General features: G+C 39.8%; 1 protein-coding gene across 6 annotated transcripts in view; it reads left to right on the top strand.

The window, feature by feature from the left end:
• COL4A4 (collagen type IV alpha 4 chain) overlaps window positions 1-19,434 on the top strand; it is a 76,725-nt gene that overhangs the window by 16,396 nt on the left and 40,895 nt on the right. For all 6 annotated transcript variants that reach the window (XM_079975827.1, XM_079975828.1, XM_079975830.1 and 3 more), the window contains 15 exons: window positions 4,578-4,712; window positions 4,903-4,947; window positions 5,472-5,588; window positions 6,444-6,512; window positions 7,463-7,498; window positions 8,497-8,559; window positions 9,944-9,979; window positions 10,199-10,240; window positions 11,029-11,109; window positions 12,000-12,053; window positions 13,449-13,508; window positions 16,590-16,634; window positions 17,041-17,094; window positions 17,298-17,367; window positions 17,470-17,574. In XM_079975827.1, coding sequence (XP_079831953.1) covers window positions 4,578-4,712; window positions 4,903-4,947; window positions 5,472-5,588; window positions 6,444-6,512; window positions 7,463-7,498; window positions 8,497-8,559; window positions 9,944-9,979; window positions 10,199-10,240; window positions 11,029-11,109; window positions 12,000-12,053; window positions 13,449-13,508; window positions 16,590-16,634; window positions 17,041-17,094; window positions 17,298-17,367; window positions 17,470-17,574 — 1,012 coding nt within the window. The remainder of the gene's footprint in view (window positions 1-4,577; window positions 4,713-4,902; window positions 4,948-5,471; window positions 5,589-6,443; window positions 6,513-7,462; window positions 7,499-8,496; window positions 8,560-9,943; window positions 9,980-10,198; window positions 10,241-11,028; window positions 11,110-11,999; window positions 12,054-13,448; window positions 13,509-16,589; window positions 16,635-17,040; window positions 17,095-17,297; window positions 17,368-17,469; window positions 17,575-19,434) is intronic.

Below are 19,434 nucleotides of genomic sequence, written 5' to 3'. Positions count from 1 at the left end.
AGGAGCCTACGAGGTGCAGTCAGAGCCAGGGAGTGTCAAAGGGCTCACAACAAGTTGCCTGCTTCCTTGGCACTGTCCGGGGTACTGAAAGACTTGTTGGCAACCACTCTGATTTTCTAGGATTGTGATCCTGCTAATAATCAATCTCTTCCTGCTTAGCCACACCCTTTGCTCTAGACCTCCATCTTTCCAACCCACTGCTAGCTCTGCTTTTACCAGGACTGGACACAACATCACGCACACGGAAAAAGTTTTAAATTCTGTTTCTTCATTTAATTGGATGTAGTAGGCTAAATTATCTTTCCTTCTTCTTAGTGTAGTGTGAAGTAATAGTGACACCCACTGGCAAGAAGGATACTCTGGTAAACTTCAATCGAGAACAAATGCAGCTAAGGCATACATTTGTGTAACACATATAATGCTTAGCACAACTGTTAACAATGCAGGACAGTACACTGTCATACTATGAAGCTGGACCTTGTGATAGTAATCACTGTAAATTGGATGCTAGGAGGTACTGCACTTATTCCATTACATCTGGGAAAATGAAAAAGACTATTCTCAAGTGTTGGTGCAAAATATCCTGCTCAGTATTTCCATATGCTGAATTACTTTTTTTTTTTTTAAACAACTTCATTTTCAATATTGGCTTATAGCATCTCAGTTTTAGTGTGCTTTCAACTGCTCCTCAGGATTTTATTTGTCTGTTATTTGTCTATTATTATTTATTTGTCCAAGTCCTCAGTAATGCAAAGAAATATTTTAAGAAAAACAACAGCACCTCACTCTTCTTTTTAGGGTTCTAATGTATTGTCAAATTCCTGAGCCACTCTCTATTTTGTTAAGAACATGTTGCAGAATACACTCACAATTAAACATTGATCTAGAGGGTTCTAAATCTTCCCCCAGCATTTGGCTGGTAACAGCTCTGCCCTAAGTGCATCTATAGCCTAATAATAATAATAATAATAATAATAATAATAATAATAATAAAAAATTTTATTTATATCCCGCCCTCCCCAGCCGAAGCCGGGCTCAGGGCGGCTAACAACAATTAAAACAGTGTGACATTATAAAACATTATAAAAGTGAATTAAAATCAAAATTGATGGCAACCATATAGGCTGGATGAAGACTTATTCAATATATAAAGAAACTCCATCTACACTTCAGCTCATGCAAGCTCAGGTATTGCACACATCTTCCTTCTAAAGCATGAAAGTTTCTCTGAGATGAGCCTTATGGCTTTGGGACTGCCCAGTTCCTGGGAGCCTGAAAGGGCAGCCTTTGCGCAATTATGCATACTTCTGTCTGAATTGTAATTAGTTGAGATATTTGGCTAGAAAGCAGATAAACTCTTTTGATTTTCCTTCCATTTACTTAGCTAGTTGACAAATGGCCTCCCCTCATCTAACTTGTGCAAATTTAAACACGAAAAGGAGGACCCATGGAAATACAACTCATCTCTTTTTATTGTAGAGCAGGTCACTATAGCAACTTCTCACGCTCCTGGTTCAACTCTTGACTACAAACTAGTAGTTCAGAAAGCAATCCCATTAAAAGGTAATTACGCAAAGCAAGTACCCAACTGTCTCGTGTAAGGTATCAGGATAGGCATGCCCTTAATAAGATAAGAGGTCTTACCAGATCCTCAGTATATTCTTATTTAAACTGTCTAAAAAGATTTCAAAATGATCATTGGTATCTTGCTAACCTTATAATAATCCTCTTGACCAAATACTCCAAAGAGTCTTGGTGTTCCAATGACTCATGTTAATATGCAATACTGTTATGCCTGGCATCTGTTAAAAAGGCAAGTGGCCAGACCCACCAAGTTGTGCTCCAGCCTAGCATAATCCTTAACCCATTCTTCCCACTGCCAGCAAAGAAGATGGATTAAAGATTCTGGAAGTCACCAAACTGCAGTCATATTTGTAAGGTAGTAAACAGGGCCCACCATAATGTGGATCTAGTACTGGAGATCTTGAACAAAAAGGAGGCTGTAATATTTAATATTAATTGTTGAAATTCAAGAAACCTCAATTCCAGTAGAAGAACTTTGCTTCATAAAAACTATTGTAGTACAGTGGTACCTTGGGTTACATACACTTCAGGTTACAGACACTTCAGGTTACAGACTCCGCTAACCCAGAAATAGTTCCTTGGGTTAAGAACTTTGCTTCAGGATGAGAACAGAAATTATGCTCCGGCAGCGCGGTGGCAGCAGGAGGCCCCATTAGCTAAAGTGGTACCTCAGGTTAAGAACAGTTTCAGGTTAAGAACGGACATCTGGAATGAATTAAGTTCTTAACCCGAGGTACCACTGTATGCATTATGAAAGGTCTTCATTTCTGGTTGAAATACGTCGCAAAACTTCCTATATGGGACAACAGAATCATAGAGTTTTGTCATAATTGCAGTACTAGAAAATAAGCAGTTGACATTTATTTTGCCTAAAATGTTGCTTTTTTGAAAAAGTTGTTTTTAATGTTTTTTAAAAAATAAAAATAAGAACCCTCACTTTTAAATTGAGATATTTTGTTTGGTTGAGACTCAACCTCCTACAGTCAGTCAGGTTCGGGATGTACTAAAATAACACTGCCTGGCCTTGGCATTGGGAGAATTCCTGACCTAGGACAATTAACAACTTAATGGAATTTATTTGGATCAGCTAGCAGATGCCAGGCATATCATTCTGTCTGTTTTAACTGAACTAATTTGTCGTTTCCCCGTTAAGCATGGCTTCCTTCATCTGCTTTATTTTGACAGCTGTCCTGAGACTCAATGCTGCAGCAGTCATATTAGATGGGCACAGATAATGGTTGTTATGGGCGGTATCAACTTGGTCTTAACAAAAGCTTCCACTCATAATCGGTCTTTTAGCTGAAAGAAAGACTAGCAATGCCCTGGCTTTGCATGGTGGGCCAAAGTTGAATCACTCAGCTGTCAAACTCATTGTGAATTCTGGATTAGTTGGTGACAAGCTAAATTAGGGATAGCCAACTAGCAGCCTACAGGATGAACCTAACTTCTGAAAGCCTCCTAAGCCATATTAATAGTGCTGAAGAGCTGTTCAAAACTCCATTAAAATTGTAATTCAGGTCAATATGGTAAAAATGTTTGTCCATAGGTAAGACACCTTAAAAAAAAAAAGAATAATCCACCTTTTGAAAGTTTTTATTTCCTTATGAGTGATCATCCCTCCTTTAAAAAGAAAAACCTTGTATAAGAACTAAGAAAACAGATCTGAACAAAGACAATATAATATAGATTGAACAAAAGCAAAATACCTCAGCTCAGCTGATGGAATCCAAAGGGCACCTTCATGGGTGTGTTGCTGCCGATGAAGCGAGAAGTGGCAGCTTCTGGGTTCTGGCAAGATCTCATGTGAGCAACTGCTAGATCATACTCTCGCAACCTTCCTGGGACCCTGGTTAGATCACGTGAGGCCTTTGCATGATCGTGTGAGCTCTTGTGAGATCTTGCCAGAAGCTGAAGCCACATGATCCCTCTAAGTGAGTCTTCAGTGGTGGCGGCAAAGAGGATAAAGTATGCATGCCACCACAGGGCAGCACCTTCTCATTTGGCCTCAGGCAGTGAAACAAGATGGGCTGCCCAACTTACCTGGAAATAAGCCCCACTGCAGTCATTAGGACTTACTTCTGAGTGGACATGTATAGGATTACATAGTGTGTTTCCAACTAACGTGAAGGTCAAAAAGAATCATGGAATCAAAGTAGAGGCCAGGGGGTTATGGGATTTGCAATTTTCCAAATAAACTGAGAATCAGTAATCCTTCATGAAATAAGAAATATAAGCAAAAATAGGTTTTGGTAAGGAAAGTCATTGAAAAGGCCTATGAGTTTTCTTCTCATTGAAAAAGCCTGGAAGCTCTGCATCTGGACATTTCTGATTCTGTTCATGTTGATTCTGTGAACAAGCCATAGACTGTGCTGCACAGGTTTCATTTGTAGTCCTGCAATTATGATTACATCAATCCTCTAAAGGCGAAGTGGGTATTTATTTCACATCTGTAATATGTTCGCATCTGCAATAAGTATGTTAACGTTTGCTATTTGTGAGCATATGCAAATGTGGTTTCTGCAGTGGAGTTTATAAACTGAAATGGTTTGCTGCCCTCAAGTGGTTAAATTTTAAGCCATATTGCATTTCTCATCAAGGCTAGATTTGTGGCTTCAGATATCTAAGGGCAGCATTCAACGAAAGAGTTGCACTAGTGCAATTGGATTCTCCTCCTCTCCCTCTGCAGAGCCGGTGCCCTTCCCAGATCTGTTTCGGAGGGTTGTGGTGGGGAGGGCTCACAACAGATTTAGGGAGTGCACAAGGGAAGAAGAGGGAGGAGAGCATTCTCTTGGAACAATCTGCTTAAGGCTACTTTGAAAACAATGCTCATCCTGTGCTTTTGTGTGTGCATGCTATATTCATTACTACATAGTATCTTAGAAGGAGAAGCTGAAATAATACATGAACAAATGTAGAATGAATATTCTTCCATATCTTTCTTGGGATATATATTTTTTAAGACTGATGAATATGAATTCTTTTTTTCCCTTCAGGGACAACCTGGTCAGATGGGGCCCCAGGGCCCAATTGGGGCTTTGGGTTTAATAGGACCCATTGGATTGCCAGGAGTAAAAGGCCAGAGGGGTGATATTGGTCTGCCTGGGCCAAGTGGACAAAGAGGAAGTCAGGTAGGTAATAATAATGCTCAAAGAGCATTTAATGTTGTGATAACAAAATAAAAACAATTACAGTGTGAGCCTCAATAGTTCTCTTTCTCACATGGTGTAAGAATATGTATTATGCAAATCTTTCCTTCAAGTTAAATTAGTTTTAAAATTAATGCATAATTTAACATTTGTTGCAATTTAATCTCTTCAGGGTCCTACTGGCGTTCCAGGATTTTCAGGTTTAGACGGTATACCTGTAAGTATTCTACAGGTGTTCATTTATTTTATAAGACTGTAGGATGGTGTTATTGCAGAACTAAAGGTTTTATTGGTCCTTTTCTGTACATCTTGCTGAATGAAAATTCGTAAGGGTTCCTTCTATATAAGGACCACAAAATTCTTCAAAATTCTTCCTATCTGTGAGGAGAGCCAATCATGACTTTGATTACAAAGCTAACAGATATAATTTACAAGATGCTCACACCAAGTATGAAAACCCTTATGCAAATCATGACTTGAACATGATTTGAACTGTGTTAGATATATTAACTTTATTGATGTTTCTTCCTATTGGGTTTCGCACGGCAACTTCTCAGGGTTGTGGTGCTCCAACTTACATTGCAGCAGGTAACTACTGAAATCTCACTGAGGAGTGGTTTTAGCATAAAAACGTTGTCAAAAACAAGGTGCATGTCTCACCATGGTTTGTGTTTTTGTCAAATCATTATCCTTCCCCTGCCCCATTTATATGAATCTGCATTTTAATGTAATCTGTTCTAGGGGTTACCAGGACCTGATGGACCCAGAGGTAAGCCTGGCTTGGATGGGTGCAATGGCTCAAGGGGAGATCCAGGATTTCCCGGAGAGGCTGGTCGTATTGGCCCAAGAGGCTCCTTCGTGAGTGAAAGTTTATTATGACCTTATTCTAACTATTGTATAGAACCTGAGTGGGGAACGGGTGGACCTTACCTGAACTGGATCACCAGGTCATACCCAGCTTGCTCACTGAGATAATCCAGAGGAAAACTGTTAGCTGCATAGTTGGGCATTTGGTGCCACCAGTATTCCAGCAGAGATTGGGCAGGATTATAAATCATTTAATGTGTCAATATGAATGGAAGTCGTTAATGTTGCAGTTGTTGTATAAGGCCTTGTTATTTTGACTGCAGTGTAATTGATATTAAAAAGATTTGGAACAAGAAATAAAGTAAATCATCAAACCATCAATTCTAGCACATGGGGGGGCACCTAAATTATATAATCTGGCATCTAAATAATTGGTATTAGTAATTGTGTTATAATTTGGCATTGTTATAATGAGGCTATTATTGGATTATTGTAATTGAATACTAATAAAAATTATTATATATATAAAAAAGAGATTGGACAGGATTTCCTATTTTTGATTTTCTTTCATCTGTTGAAGACTTTTTTTAATACCGAAAAACCTACGCAGTTATTTCAACTTTTCTTGGGCAGCCAGTTATTTTAATGTTTGATCTGTATTTCTATTTGTATTTTTAGTATGTGTTTTATGTTTTAACATCATAAACCAACCCAGTATTTATGATGTGGCAGTATAGAAATACTTCAATAAACAAATATAAATAAATAAATAAAATATTTGCATTGTCCAAATCAAAGACTACTGTTAAACATATATCATTGCTTTGTTTTCATAAGCCAAATCATAGAACGACTCTGTAATTCATTTGAGGTTTTTTTTTTTTATAAAAAAACCTGTTTTTATAGGGTATTCCTGGTCAAAAGGGAGAAAAAGGAAATTCTGTGTATGTTTCTCAGTTCATTAAAGGACCTTCGGTAAGTGCAATGAGATATTATTTGGACAAAGTCTTACTGCAATTCTTTTAGAAAAGTACTTACATGTCATATGGCTTGCAAATTAAAATTTTCATTGGCATGGATATAAAATTCACAGGGGACATCCTTTGGTGTCATCCTGCTTGTGCAATGGGACTCCTCCCCCATCTTGTAGCCCAATGCCCTCCCCAAACATCTGGTCTGGATGGTTGGAGGACCTCCTGGAGCAGATTGTGGGTTGAAGGGAGGAGGGGAAGGGGGTGTCATGCTGCATCTACCAGCACAACTTTGGGTATAACTCCATGTAATTATAACAGTTCAGAAATTTTGAAAGTAGATAATGCACATAATACAGGTGAATGCTATAATAGAGAAGGAACTATATCCAGGTTGTCTGGGGAACAATGTCTGCATATTCCAGACACTTCTAGCAAGAATGCATTACATAATTATGGAATTTATTATGGGTTTAAAAATGATGAAAATATACACAATCAGAGGCCTTTCGGATGCCTCACTGAAGGATTGTTCATCGAAACGTGTAATGGACAAAGATAAGAAAGTCCTGCTTTGCCATTTTCTTTTCTGAAACATGTTTTCCCTGTTTACTGATGTGGTTTGTTTTAGGGTGAAATTCCATGTATGCCAATTTGAAAGTGAGGCCCACAGAAATAAGTACAACTTAACTTTTGACTGAACATATATGGGACTGGATATTCAAACTTGTTTTAATACATGTATTAACATGTATTTATTTAGCAAAATGATTTGTTGTGCATAGTCCATTTATTGTCTATTCCCTGGATAAGTGATATCTTAATGTTCACTATCTTATCTTAGATTGTCTGCATTGCTTCCTTTTTATATTGTACTGTAATTCATGATGCTATGGTAATGTGAATAGCTACTACAAAGAGGTGTGTGATCTAACAAAGTGGTTATGGTTACAGGGAGAAAGAGGGGATCCCGGATCCCGTGGCATGCCTGTAAGTCCCTTCATTAATTTGTTTATGTTTGATTTGGAGCAATGCAGTCCATATCATTGAAATTTTACTGCTATACATTGTGGGTAGCTATGAAATCGTTTCCGTCTGCCTTGAAGTCAGTAGCTGCTCTCTGCAGTTGCATTAACATATATAGCAACTCAGAACAAAGATCACTGCCGTTGTGTGTCTGCACCACTGACAGACGCCTTCAGCAGTGTCTAGTGGTGGCATATAGACTCATAGAATTGTAGAGTTGGAATGGACCCCCAGGGTCATCTTATTTCCAACCCCCTGCAGTGCAGGAATCTTTTGCCCAACGTGAGATTAAGAGTAGCATGCTCTATCATCTGAGCAATCCTTGTGTGATGATCTGCTCTACATGTTCCAGTTGCCATGTAGAACAGTTATTCTGTGAGGAACTACTTCCAACAGCGTCCATACATGAATTGTAACATAAGCCATCTCTGACACAGTGGACTTGACAAGAAGTTGAGAAATCTCGATAACAATAAACAAGTGCAGAGCTGCAACACAATGTTGCTGTGTATTTCCAGCTCAATATGGCCGCTGTGTGGGTTGAGAGCCTATGATAATTAAGGCCCCTTCTATTTTTAAGATTAATTAAAACTGTTTTTCATTCTTTTGCATCCACCTCAAGATGGATCTGTTGCTTCCGTTGCCTTCATAGCCTTAGACTTATCATTCCTGGTTTATTTTTTGATTTATCTGCATTAATGCATAGTTAGCTTGTACACAGTGTAACCCATGAATCCTTGTAGATCATTACTCTTAATGAAAATCAAGTAGCTGGCTGGTGATGGTGTTTGACTGGAATATTGCCTACGGGCAGTGGGCCAAGTTCAAATGGTGAAGGCTGTTAGTAGCTGGATGAGAATACTGAAGCTGCTACACGAAACATCAAACAACATTTTCTTTTGATGGAAAACAGAATGCTGCTGTTACGTTTTTAAAAAGAACATTGTGTCATCTCTTCCCAGGGCCCCAGAGGAGAAAGGGGGCCCAGAGGTCCACCTGGATTTCCAGGCCAACCAGGCATACAGGTACAATGCTGACATTTTTATTTCACCCCTTCACTAGGATGGGTTAGCCTTCTGTCTGTTTATCTATTACCGTATTTTTTGCTCTATAAGACTCACTTTTTCCCTCCTAAAAAGTAAAGGGAAATGTGTGTGCGTCTTATGGAGCGAATGCAGGCTGCGCAGCTATCCCAGAAGCCAGAACAGCAAGAGGGATTGCTGCTTTCACTGCGCAGTGATCCCTCTTGCTGTTCTGGCTTCTGAGATTCAGAATATTTTTTTTCTTGTTTTCCTCCTCCAAAAATTAGGTGCGTCTTGTGGTCTGGTGCATCTTATAGAGCGAAAAATACGGTAGTTCATCACCAATGTGAATTTTGCGTATTATACACAAAATTCATGCATTATACACAGATATAAATGGGAAATTGTATTGTTAGTCTGCTCAAGTTCATACACATTCATGAATTCACATTTACAGATAGGTAATGCTCATTATCTAATTTCTTCAACTGAGAAATACTCTTAACGCCAAACTTGTGAACACTGAGCAACAAAAGTGACCAGCAACTTAACTAAAGATTCACCATGGTGCTATATAAGAAAAATAGGGGTAAGCAATCACTTTCCCCCTATAAGAGAATGTATGCACCAGCTGATTAGGGCATAGCTTGTGCAGTCTACTCATGATGGATACGATCTTAAATGGATTATTATTAGCTCTCTGTTTTCCAAGTTAGCAGCGCAAATAGTAATTCAAAAAGATATTTTGCGGGTGCCTTCATCCCAGCCACTGTCCCATCATTTTGTATCCTACTTTACAGACATGCTAATCCATTAAAAACATAAATCCAACTATTAAAAAAAACCCTTTACTATTTCACCAATCCCAGATGTCTCGTTGCTAGTCTTTCACCCCAACTTGAACAAACTCCAGCTGTTTCACAGTCTCTGCTAGTCTTTCACCCCAACTTGAACAAACTCCAGCTGTTTCACAGTTTTGGAGATGTCACAAGTTTTCTCCCTCACACCACTCTCCACCAAAGGGTGAGGAGGAAATGAAAGAAAAACCTCCCCCACCACAAGCTCACAGAAAAGTTCACTGGTCACAGTAGGCTGTAGGGTTATATGTACAGAAACTCTACAAAGCTTTGTGTGGCAGTGAAAATGTTTGGTGGAAAATGTTTAAAAGAACAGAAGACAGTAGGTAAATATGTGGGATCTGTGGCCTTCCATCACAGCTGATAATTGCCAATGCTGGCTAGGGCTGATGGGAGTTGAAATCCAGCAACATCTAGATGGGCCACAGGTTCCCCATCCCTGCCCCTATGGTATTGCTGTTGTATATATTTCTCAGGTTGAATTCCTGTACTTGTACATAACTACTCATTCCCTGTTCTTCCTCCCAAAGGGTACTACAGGTCCTCCTGGTTTTCCAGGTGAGCAGGTAAGAGGCATTTTTTCTCCCATGTTAAAGTTTATACAGCATTTATCACACTGGTATTTTCTTTTGTTTCACTCTGTTATAGGTTTTTATAAAGAAACTTGCTTTAAGTTCCAAACTTTAGCCACCCAATCTAATGATAAACTGGCATTGATTTCTGCATCTTTTAAAAAGTCTCTCTCTCTCCCCCCCCCTTCTGTTTAAAAATTAACAATTCATTAGGGAAATCCAGGAATTGGCGTGGAAGGACAGAAAGGGGAGCCGGTAAGCAAATAAGCTGTCTCTGGGAATAGCTGCCTGAAAAGTGTAATCATAGTAAGAGATAGCTGAAGAAAGTGAATAGGCTTCACGTTCATGGGTTTATTAAGTTTCCTGTAAAGGAAAAAAAAAGATCTTTTGTGGTTTCATACATAATTTGAGTTCTGGGAATTTCTAGAGCAGCCTTTACCAATCCTTCAGATGCTTTTGATTGCAATTCCCATCAGCCCTAAGTGGATAAAATAACACTATCAGCTGTATACTCTCATATGTGAAGAAGCATACAGTGGTTTGCGAACTTTGTACAGAAGCTGAATGGGTTCCATTTTGAGTGCCACCCTTTCATTTTGAGTGTTATGCTGAGGTCTGTCTGTTTTTGCTATTTATTTTATGTTTTTGTGACTGTGTGGAACCCAGTTCAGCTACTGATTGATTGCTTGTGTGACTGCAGTACATTGTTTATTGCTTTCATTTTATGGATCAATGGTCTTGTTAGATAGTAAAATTCATGTTAAATTGCTGTTTTAGGGATTGCTTTTTAAAGTCTGGAACAGATTAATCCATTTTGCATTACTTTCTATGGGAAAGTGCACCTTGGTTTTGGAACATTTTGGTTTTGGAACGGGCTTCCAGAACAGATTAAGTTTGAGAACCAAGGTACCACTGTAGATAGAGCAGTGGCATGAAACTCAGTTAACACAGATCAGTGCTAGGCTCTTCAAACATAGAATGAGCCCTCTGCAACTAACTCCACAATGTTATTCACCCTGCTTACTATTTCAATGCATTTTTAGGGCGATGTTGGACCTCCTGGATCTCCAGGGCAGCCTTTATTAGTTGGACCTCCTGATTCTCAACTGTTAAAGGGAGAAAAGGTATGCAAATTATACAGTGCTTTTGCAATTGTTATGTATCCATTTCTTCTTATAAAGTACCCAGGAAACTTCAGTGAAATCTATGCTCATTTTTTTTATGCTTAGGGTCACAGCTTAAAACTTTAATCCTAGAGGTGGATACATTTGTGTTAGACTATAGAAAGGCAAGCACCACAGCAGTATCCTGAGCAAAAGAAGTACAGTGGTATCTCTGCCGCTCCTGGTTGTGAACTTTGCCCCAGGATGTGAGCAGAAATCGTGTGCCAGAGGTGCACACGCAGCAGGAGGCGCCATTAGCAAAAGTGCGCCTTATGTTACGAGTGGTTTCCGGTTATGAACAGACCTCCGGAATGGATCCTGTTCGTAACCAGAGGTACCACTGTAAAGCAAATTTGTCCTGGTATGCTTGCATATCACTTGGTCACACTGCAATGGTGTTCTTATACTCTGCCCACTTTTATCAAGGCTGTTGCTAGCATCATGCTAATTTGCAATTGTAAAAAAAAGCCTGTATGAATTATGGGGCTTCCTTGGCTGATTTAATTCATAGTTAATGAAGTTGTGGAAAGAAGCGGTGTGATCAAGTGGTCCTCCAAGATGTTTCTTGGCTGTGCAGAACTGGGGCTGATGGGAGCTGGGAGTCCAGCAACATCTGGAGGACCACAGGTTCCCGACCCCTGAGCCACAATAAGCAAATTTAATAAATAATATGTGTTGTGGAAGAGGAATTATTGGGTTGTCTGTTTTTGTTTTTATTATGAATTTCGTGTTTTTATATTGTGGTTTTATGTTGTGAACCACCCTGAGATCTAGGGGTATAGGGAGGTATACAAATTTAATAAATCATCATAATAAGCAACATATTTTAAATTAAATGTTTTAATACTCAGGGTGTAAAAGGAATGCCTGGAACTATAGGTGCCAAAGGATTGCCTGGCCGCAAAGTAAGTGACATTACTTTTTTTAAATTCATGAACTGATTTCATAGATATTTTATCCCAGAACTTACTAAAAATGCTTGGAAGTGTTTGGAGTTTTTCCCCAAGCTAGCAGTGGATTTCCTCTTTATCAGTTTATTGGAACATATTATAACAAACCAGATCATTGGTCCACCCTAGCTCAGTATTGTATGCACCAGGTGTGGGAAACCTTTGCTCTTCCCAATGTTGCTGAACTACAAATTTCATCATTCCAAGCAAGCATGGCCAAGGAATGATGGGAATTGCATTTCAGCAACATCTGGAGAGCCAAAGGTTCCTGATACCTGGTGTACACTGACTGGCAACAGCTCTCCATGGTTTCAGGCAGGGGAGACTTCCTAGCCCTCGGACTTCTTTTATGCAAAGCAGTTTTTCTACAACTGCACTATGGTATTTCCTGCAGGCCTTTTTCCTGAGCTGGAATGCAGCAACTGACTGCAGGGCCAAACTAGACAAAACACCACTCATGCAATTTCTGATGAATGGCATCTTGTCCAGTTTTGTCCTCCGTCCCTGTCATTCCCAGGCTGTGAAGCTATTGCTGGTTGAACTCTGGATGAGCTATTCTTTGCACCACTATCTTCACTGGATGTTTATTTGCAGGCCCAGTGGAGCCATGGACAGGGAGGGCACCATGTAGAACATTAATTGCAATAAGACACAGGACAGCAGCATTGGGGTTTAAACATACCACAGCTTTATTGAGAACAGAGGTCAGTCTGTTTTGGCATCGGTATTGGTTGTGTATCCTGAAATCAACCAGCCCAACATCTGATTGATGATTGGCAGGCTTTACCAAGTTTAAGTGTTGCACTATGATGTGTATCATATCCAGGTAACCTGTAGGTTCACAATTTGAGGTGCTATGGCCCATCAATCCCTGAGCTGGGCATCTGGACAAGAAGCACCTCCCCGAGGCTCCTGTTAAGGGGCTACCCTGAGACCATGGAGTGGTCACTGCTTGCTTAGATTAAGGATCCAACCCAATGCCTTATAATCCAGTAAGTTGTGACAATTGCTATAAGATGGGCAAAAGCTTCAGATAAGCCCAGTTAGCCTGAAGGGCAAATTTGTCCCTCGCCCTGAATACAGCAATTGAAGAACTTCCAAAAAAGAGGTGTCGGAACTCACCATGAACACCTTCCTTGCTCTCTTATAATGGCAATGGCGTCCATCTGAGAGGTGCTAGAACTGAGTTCTGGTGAGTTCCTGCTGGAAAAAAGCCCTGCATAGCATGGTCCACACCACCACCCCAGTCCCAGATCTATATAGGTGAACCCCAAACAAGTGAACTGTGTAATAGAATTTGTGTTTCTTATTTGAAGTAATTTGACTGTTTTTTGTTTTGCATAAAAACAGGGTTCACTTGGAATTGGAGAGAAGGGTGAAAGGGGGATTCCTGGCTTTCCTGGATTGCGGGTGAGGAAGTTTCAGAATAAGCCAATATAGTTACCGTTTATACATGGCTTTTAAGTAGTAGTTGCCAGTGTGATGCCTTCCAGAAGTTTACTGGACAGAAGATCCCATGAGCTCCAACTAGCATAGACAATGGTTGGGGATAATTGAAACTGTAATTCATCAACACCCAGAGGGGCACCATGTTGGCTATTCCTGGCTTATAAATACTAGAAAGGCAATTTAACTATACAAGAACTTTCATACTACCAATGCAATATTTAATTTTTATTATTATAGTCTGTATCAGTTTTGAGAAGATTCTGTTGAAGCTTTTGTTGCTTTTAAAGAATTGTTATTGCAAACCTACTGTAGGAATGCCAGCTGATCTATGCATATCTAGTGGGACTGTTTTCATTGAGCAAGATGGCCCTGATGTTTAAATCAAACCACTAAACATTGTTTGCTAATTGGAGTCTGTGTGTGTGTGCGCGTTGTTCAAGAAGCACACATTTGAACTTCGCTAGGCACATGGAACTAGACTGTGGCTTATGTCTGATTTTGACATCCTAAGACCACATATCCTGGAGTAATTAAATCTGAATATATAAAGGAGACTCTGAACCTCAAAGTCATTTTGTTTGTATTATATTATTAACTGCAGCCTTTTATTAATGGGAGTTTGGCTTTTTGATCTTAGTCTCAAGAGGTTTTGTCACAGGGCTGCATAAGATACAACATTTCAGTATATAGCTCAGGATTGTGGGGGTGCTTTCGGAGTACTGTCTTTGGTTTTGAATGATTGAGTTTGGCATGTGAATGTTTAATTTTTGTTTTATTGTAAATGATCTAATGAAGTCTTTAACTGGATGCAGATTGTTCCATTTATCATTAACATGTTTTTCTGCCATTAACCATCTTGGGCAAGATCTATAAAAAGAAGATATTTGAAGTAAAAAAAAGTTTAATTTAGTTTCTCATATTGCTTCTAATTACAACCCTATCTGGGCATCCCCTCCAGGTGATTACCATTAGCATGGTCTAGAACTGTAATCTTCCACAGTTCTAGATTCCTTGGAAGCCTCCAAAAGTAGAGGGAGCTCCCTGCTACAGAGGGTTCCCTTGCCAGTAGACAATAAAGGCTGTGATGGGGTCATGATCATAGAAGCCAACTCCTAGGGGCCGATGACCCTTCACCCCCCAATAAAAAAATTTATGCCCCCCCAAGTTGATGGGCATTGCCATTCAAATGGTGTGCATGCACCACATCATGTGATCAATTATGCAGGGTGGGGCTTACCTGGGCCTTCATAATATTTTATTCAAGTTGGCATCACTGGTCATGATGGACTGGGTAGGGCCTATTAGCTCATCTCGCTCTGAACCTCACAGAGTGGTGTGTGTGTGTGTGTGTGTACATGTACTAGAGAGAGAGAGGGGGGGCCACTAGGTGGCGCATCGGAAGATGGCTGACAATAACATCTCTCTGACCCACACGAGGTAATTTGGAGGCTATGATGGGGGTAATTAGCCTCCTTAACCCCCCCAGGATTATGGGGGGGGACGGCCCTTGCCTGCTGTGCCCTATACCACCCCCAAATTTGTGGGGGTGGGGGCACTAGGCACAAAGCCCTCCTGTGGGATTTTCGGCACTCCTCGACGCCGTCCCCGATTCGCGCCGCTGGTTGCAATGATCTTTAAAAGAAATAATTTGGACATGATTAATTGCACATACATCAAGGAAAAAGGGGAGTAAATACTGCTGACAGAAGAGATCTCTGATAACAAGACAACAATAAAATACGAGAAGAACGTCAAGATACGGTAATGACTGAGGGGGGAGGGGGGGAAAAACCTGCCTCTACCTTTTTATGTGATTTAACAAGAATCCCCCTCCCCTAATGAGTCAGAAATTAAGGACTTAAGCTGTGGATTTAAGGCTGTGTGGAGATAAACTTTCGATCCAAAGCAATGCTTCAAGATGAAGCTGGAAAGCTAAGAGTTTTGGAGTGACGCAGTCAGGAAAAAATGCCGTTCGCCATTTTGTGAGGCATTGTGGGAGCTCTTGGGTCTGGGAGGAGAAAGAGAGAAATAGAGTTGTTTACATATCGTGAATCAACTCCTCGGTGGGACTTAAGAGCGACAAATGCCAAAATTTACGATGGATAAAGTGATGTTATCTACGAAGGAGATATATGGAAACCATCTGGACTTAGTGGAGGAACGGGAAATCCACACAGGATTATTACACTTGCTATCGGCTTAAGGAGACTAACAGAAGAGATCGTAAAGGAAAAAGAGAAATTATACGAACAAGATATGATGTGGCAACACCAAGATAAGACTGGATAGAATTATGAACTTTGTTTGGACTGATTGGGACTGATTTGGACATTAACGCAGTAATAAGAAGATGATCTGAATTCCCCTTTGGATCTTGAAGTATGGGTTCCCCCAACAAAATTTAAAAATTTGGCTTTGTAATTCGGAATTTATATGATGTGATTTAATTTGATGTGATTGGCCAGTTAATAAAAATTATTTAAAAGAGAGAGAGAGAGAGAGAGAGAGAGGGAGGGAGGGAGAATGGCCAGATAAGGCCTAGGCAACATTGCAAGGTATTTATACAACTAACTTTTGCTGAAGTAGGGCCAATATGTTGAGATACAGCATACTGAGTTCAATAGAATTTATTTCCAATGAGTTGGGTTCTGAGAACTGTTAGTGGAAGAAAACATGTGGAAATGAATTTTCCCATCAACTCTTCCCCACTGCAACCTCCCAAAATGTTGTGGGATGGAGAATGGGGGGATCACTATGGGAGGGGAGAATTGGCCCAAAGTTGGATAAAGGCACCTTATGCAAATACAACAGGGATTTATGTAACTCTGGGGTAACCAACATGGTGCCCTCCAGCTGTTGTGGGCCACAACTCCCATCAGCCTCAGTCAAGGTGGCTAATGGTCAGGGATGATGGGAGTTGTAGTTCATAATATCTGGAGGGCACCACATTGGCTACCCTTGGTCTAACCCAATGTGTTCATCATAATCAGGGTGTTAAAAATACCTAATATTATAACTTTTTGTCTCTGTCCTTTTCCATAGGGGAGTCCAGGTTCTTATGGATCATCAGGAATTCCAGGAAGCAAGGTAGCATATATTTATAAATAAAACATAAACAATGTCTATAATTTACTAATAAAATAAACCTAATTATAGCGTACATATCCATAGCACACACACCTTCCCTTATTTTGTAAGATAAATCAGTGCTGGTGTATTTTAAAAACATTTTTTAAATGTTTGGAATTTCTTTTACCTGCTAAACCCCCACAATTTCAGACCTGTTTTTGAGAGTCTGCGTAATGGTGGTCGTTTGGCTCTGAGCTAGCAAACCTTGTCAATGAGACTTAACTTGAAGTGCATGAATTGTCACAGATTAACCAATTTGGGATAATGTCTTACACAGTTATCCCCATTAAGTCCCATTAATTACAGTGTAACCTATTTGCACGATAAGCGTTCTTAAGGGACAAACAAATATTGTTTATTTCAGGGTGAAACTAGAATGGCTGGATTTCCTGGAGAGGATGGGCTTCCAGGAATTAAGGTCAGGTCTCAAATGCAGAAGGTCCTTTATATATCTGTGTTTATATTGTATCAAGATTATATGGAATTTATACCGTTCTGTAGCAGAGCAGAGGGGTTATTTTAATTCATTCCATTACCTTTCACTATCACAGTTAATTGTTTCCCTTGGGCTTCTATAGGTACAATGTTGTTACATTGCAATAAACCTGAAAATTCTTACAGGGGGACCCAGGAGACAGTGGGCTGCCAGGTCCACCAGGTCCTCGAGGAATACCACGCCCTGGAATAAAAGGTTTACCTAATATTAAACAATTCAATGCACATTTAATACAATTCATGGTAACATACAATTATGTTAACAACAACCACCACATTTTCCAATGATCTCCTACAGGTCTTCAAGGAGACCCTGGAGACCCTGGACCTCCTGGAAATGTGGGGGCAGATGGGTTGATGGGCCCTCCTGGTGCTTTTGGCAGGCAAGGGGAAGATGGAGCCAGTAAGAAACCTTTTTTATGTTTAGGGTAAAAGAAAGTTCTATCACCAGCTTTCACTTCTTTCCATTATGGTTATGCTGACACATCCCAGGATAAAAATCATCTGTAGCAGCCTTTTCATAGTTATGTGTGTGCATTTCTAAGCATTATAGTAAGAGTTTATACAGAATTTTTTGTGATTTTTTTTAGATGTAGTGAGTTGGCAGGTTTTAAATAATCATATGAGCAGCAAATGTGTTAAAGCATCTTGATTGTTCAAGGTATTCACTCAGGTTGAACATTTAGCCTTTATAAGGATTTCATTGCCTTAATAAGATTGTTGAAAAAAGGAGGGGTGGGCTAGGAATTGAACAAAGGTGTGGCAAATTGCTGCCCACTGTGCTTCCTCAGGTTTGTGTAGTTATTCCAGGTGGTAACACCCCCAAGTGGTCCATGTTAGACAACACCAGTGCTGCTCAGATATTCTAAGAAACCAAAACATAATAAGATCTTTAAATTGATTTTCTTTTTTTAGTTTCTTAATCATTCTAACACTGTTGGGTAAACTATAATATGCAATCCTGCCAAAATTTGGTTAAAAACAGTTCCCTTTTGAAAGGCCCAATCCTGGCACCCAATTTTAGAAAAAAAACCTGCTCCTTGATCTTAGGAGCCATCCTGCAAAAATCTGTGATGACGTCTTCAGAGGGGTCCTGATCAGTGCAATTTGGAATGGCCATTTTGATTCAAAACAGTTTCCAAATATAGACAAAAATCCATTCCTCAATTTCAGGAACAATCATGCCAGATTTGGTGATGGCATCTTAAGAGGTGCCTGGATGCCAAGTAAACAAACAAACAACTTTCCAAAATATGTAGTGTAATTTATAATGCTGTATAGTAGATGTAGGTATGTTGATCAAAAGAATCACCTCAACAATTGGGAGCATGATCTTTCAAACAAAAGGCTTTCCTCAGTCCATTGGGGGGGAGCAGTGTTTAGAGGCCATCTTTTGACAGATTGAAGCTTCTTCTTTTCTCCACTTTTTCTAAATAAAACAATTACTGAAAGGAGAACTCCATGTGACTGATGAATTGATAGAACTGTTAAAGATTACTCTTCAGCTACATTTATCTTTAAGCTTCCTACTGAATTTATAGTTTGCAGCTAGCTTTGAACATGGGAACATAAAGAATACGAACCTCTCTCTGCTTTTATGATAACTATGGATACAAACGCTACTAGTAAGAGGACTTAACACTTTGTTCACATATGCTGAACCTGCCAATGCTTTAAGACCATCTGGCAATACTTTTATTTTGGTTCCTTTGCTTGCTGAAGTTAGGCAGGCAGTAAATGGGAAATGAGCCTTTTTTCCGTACCCAGTGAAATCCTATGCAAATCCAGTCAAAAATACATTCCATTTTGTTCAGTGGGGCTTACTTCCAGGTAAGTGTATGTAGGATTCCATCCTGCACACATTTACCTGAGAGTTCACTGCTTTGAATTAAAGTTCAGTGGTAGAACATTTGTCTTTAATTCAGAAATTCCCAGGTTCAATTCTTGGCGTTTCAAAGTACAGCTGACAGAGGCTTGCTAACTGAAACCCTGGTGAGTTGCATGCTGCCTCTGAATACTAGTTGCTAGAGAACATGAACAGCAGAGTGCAATTGCACTCATATTCTGCTTGTAGTATTCCAGTAGAAATCTGATAGGCAGCTGTGGGAACAGAACCCAGGACTAGGTGGGCCTTTGGTCTAATGCAGTTTCTTGTTAAATCAGTGGGACAAAACTGCCATGTCTTAACTTGAGGGCCATTGATTTCAATGGGAACTTAAGGTCAACCCAGAATTCCTAGGGCAAGAAATACTCCGAGACGCAA

This window comes from Podarcis cretensis (assembly GCF_951804945.1).
Source record: "Podarcis cretensis genome assembly, chromosome: 5".
In the NCBI taxonomy this organism is placed as follows: domain Eukaryota; kingdom Metazoa; phylum Chordata; class Lepidosauria; order Squamata; family Lacertidae; genus Podarcis; species Podarcis cretensis.
The sequence above is the reverse complement of the archived record's forward strand: the minus strand, read 5'-3'. Positions and strand labels throughout refer to the sequence as shown.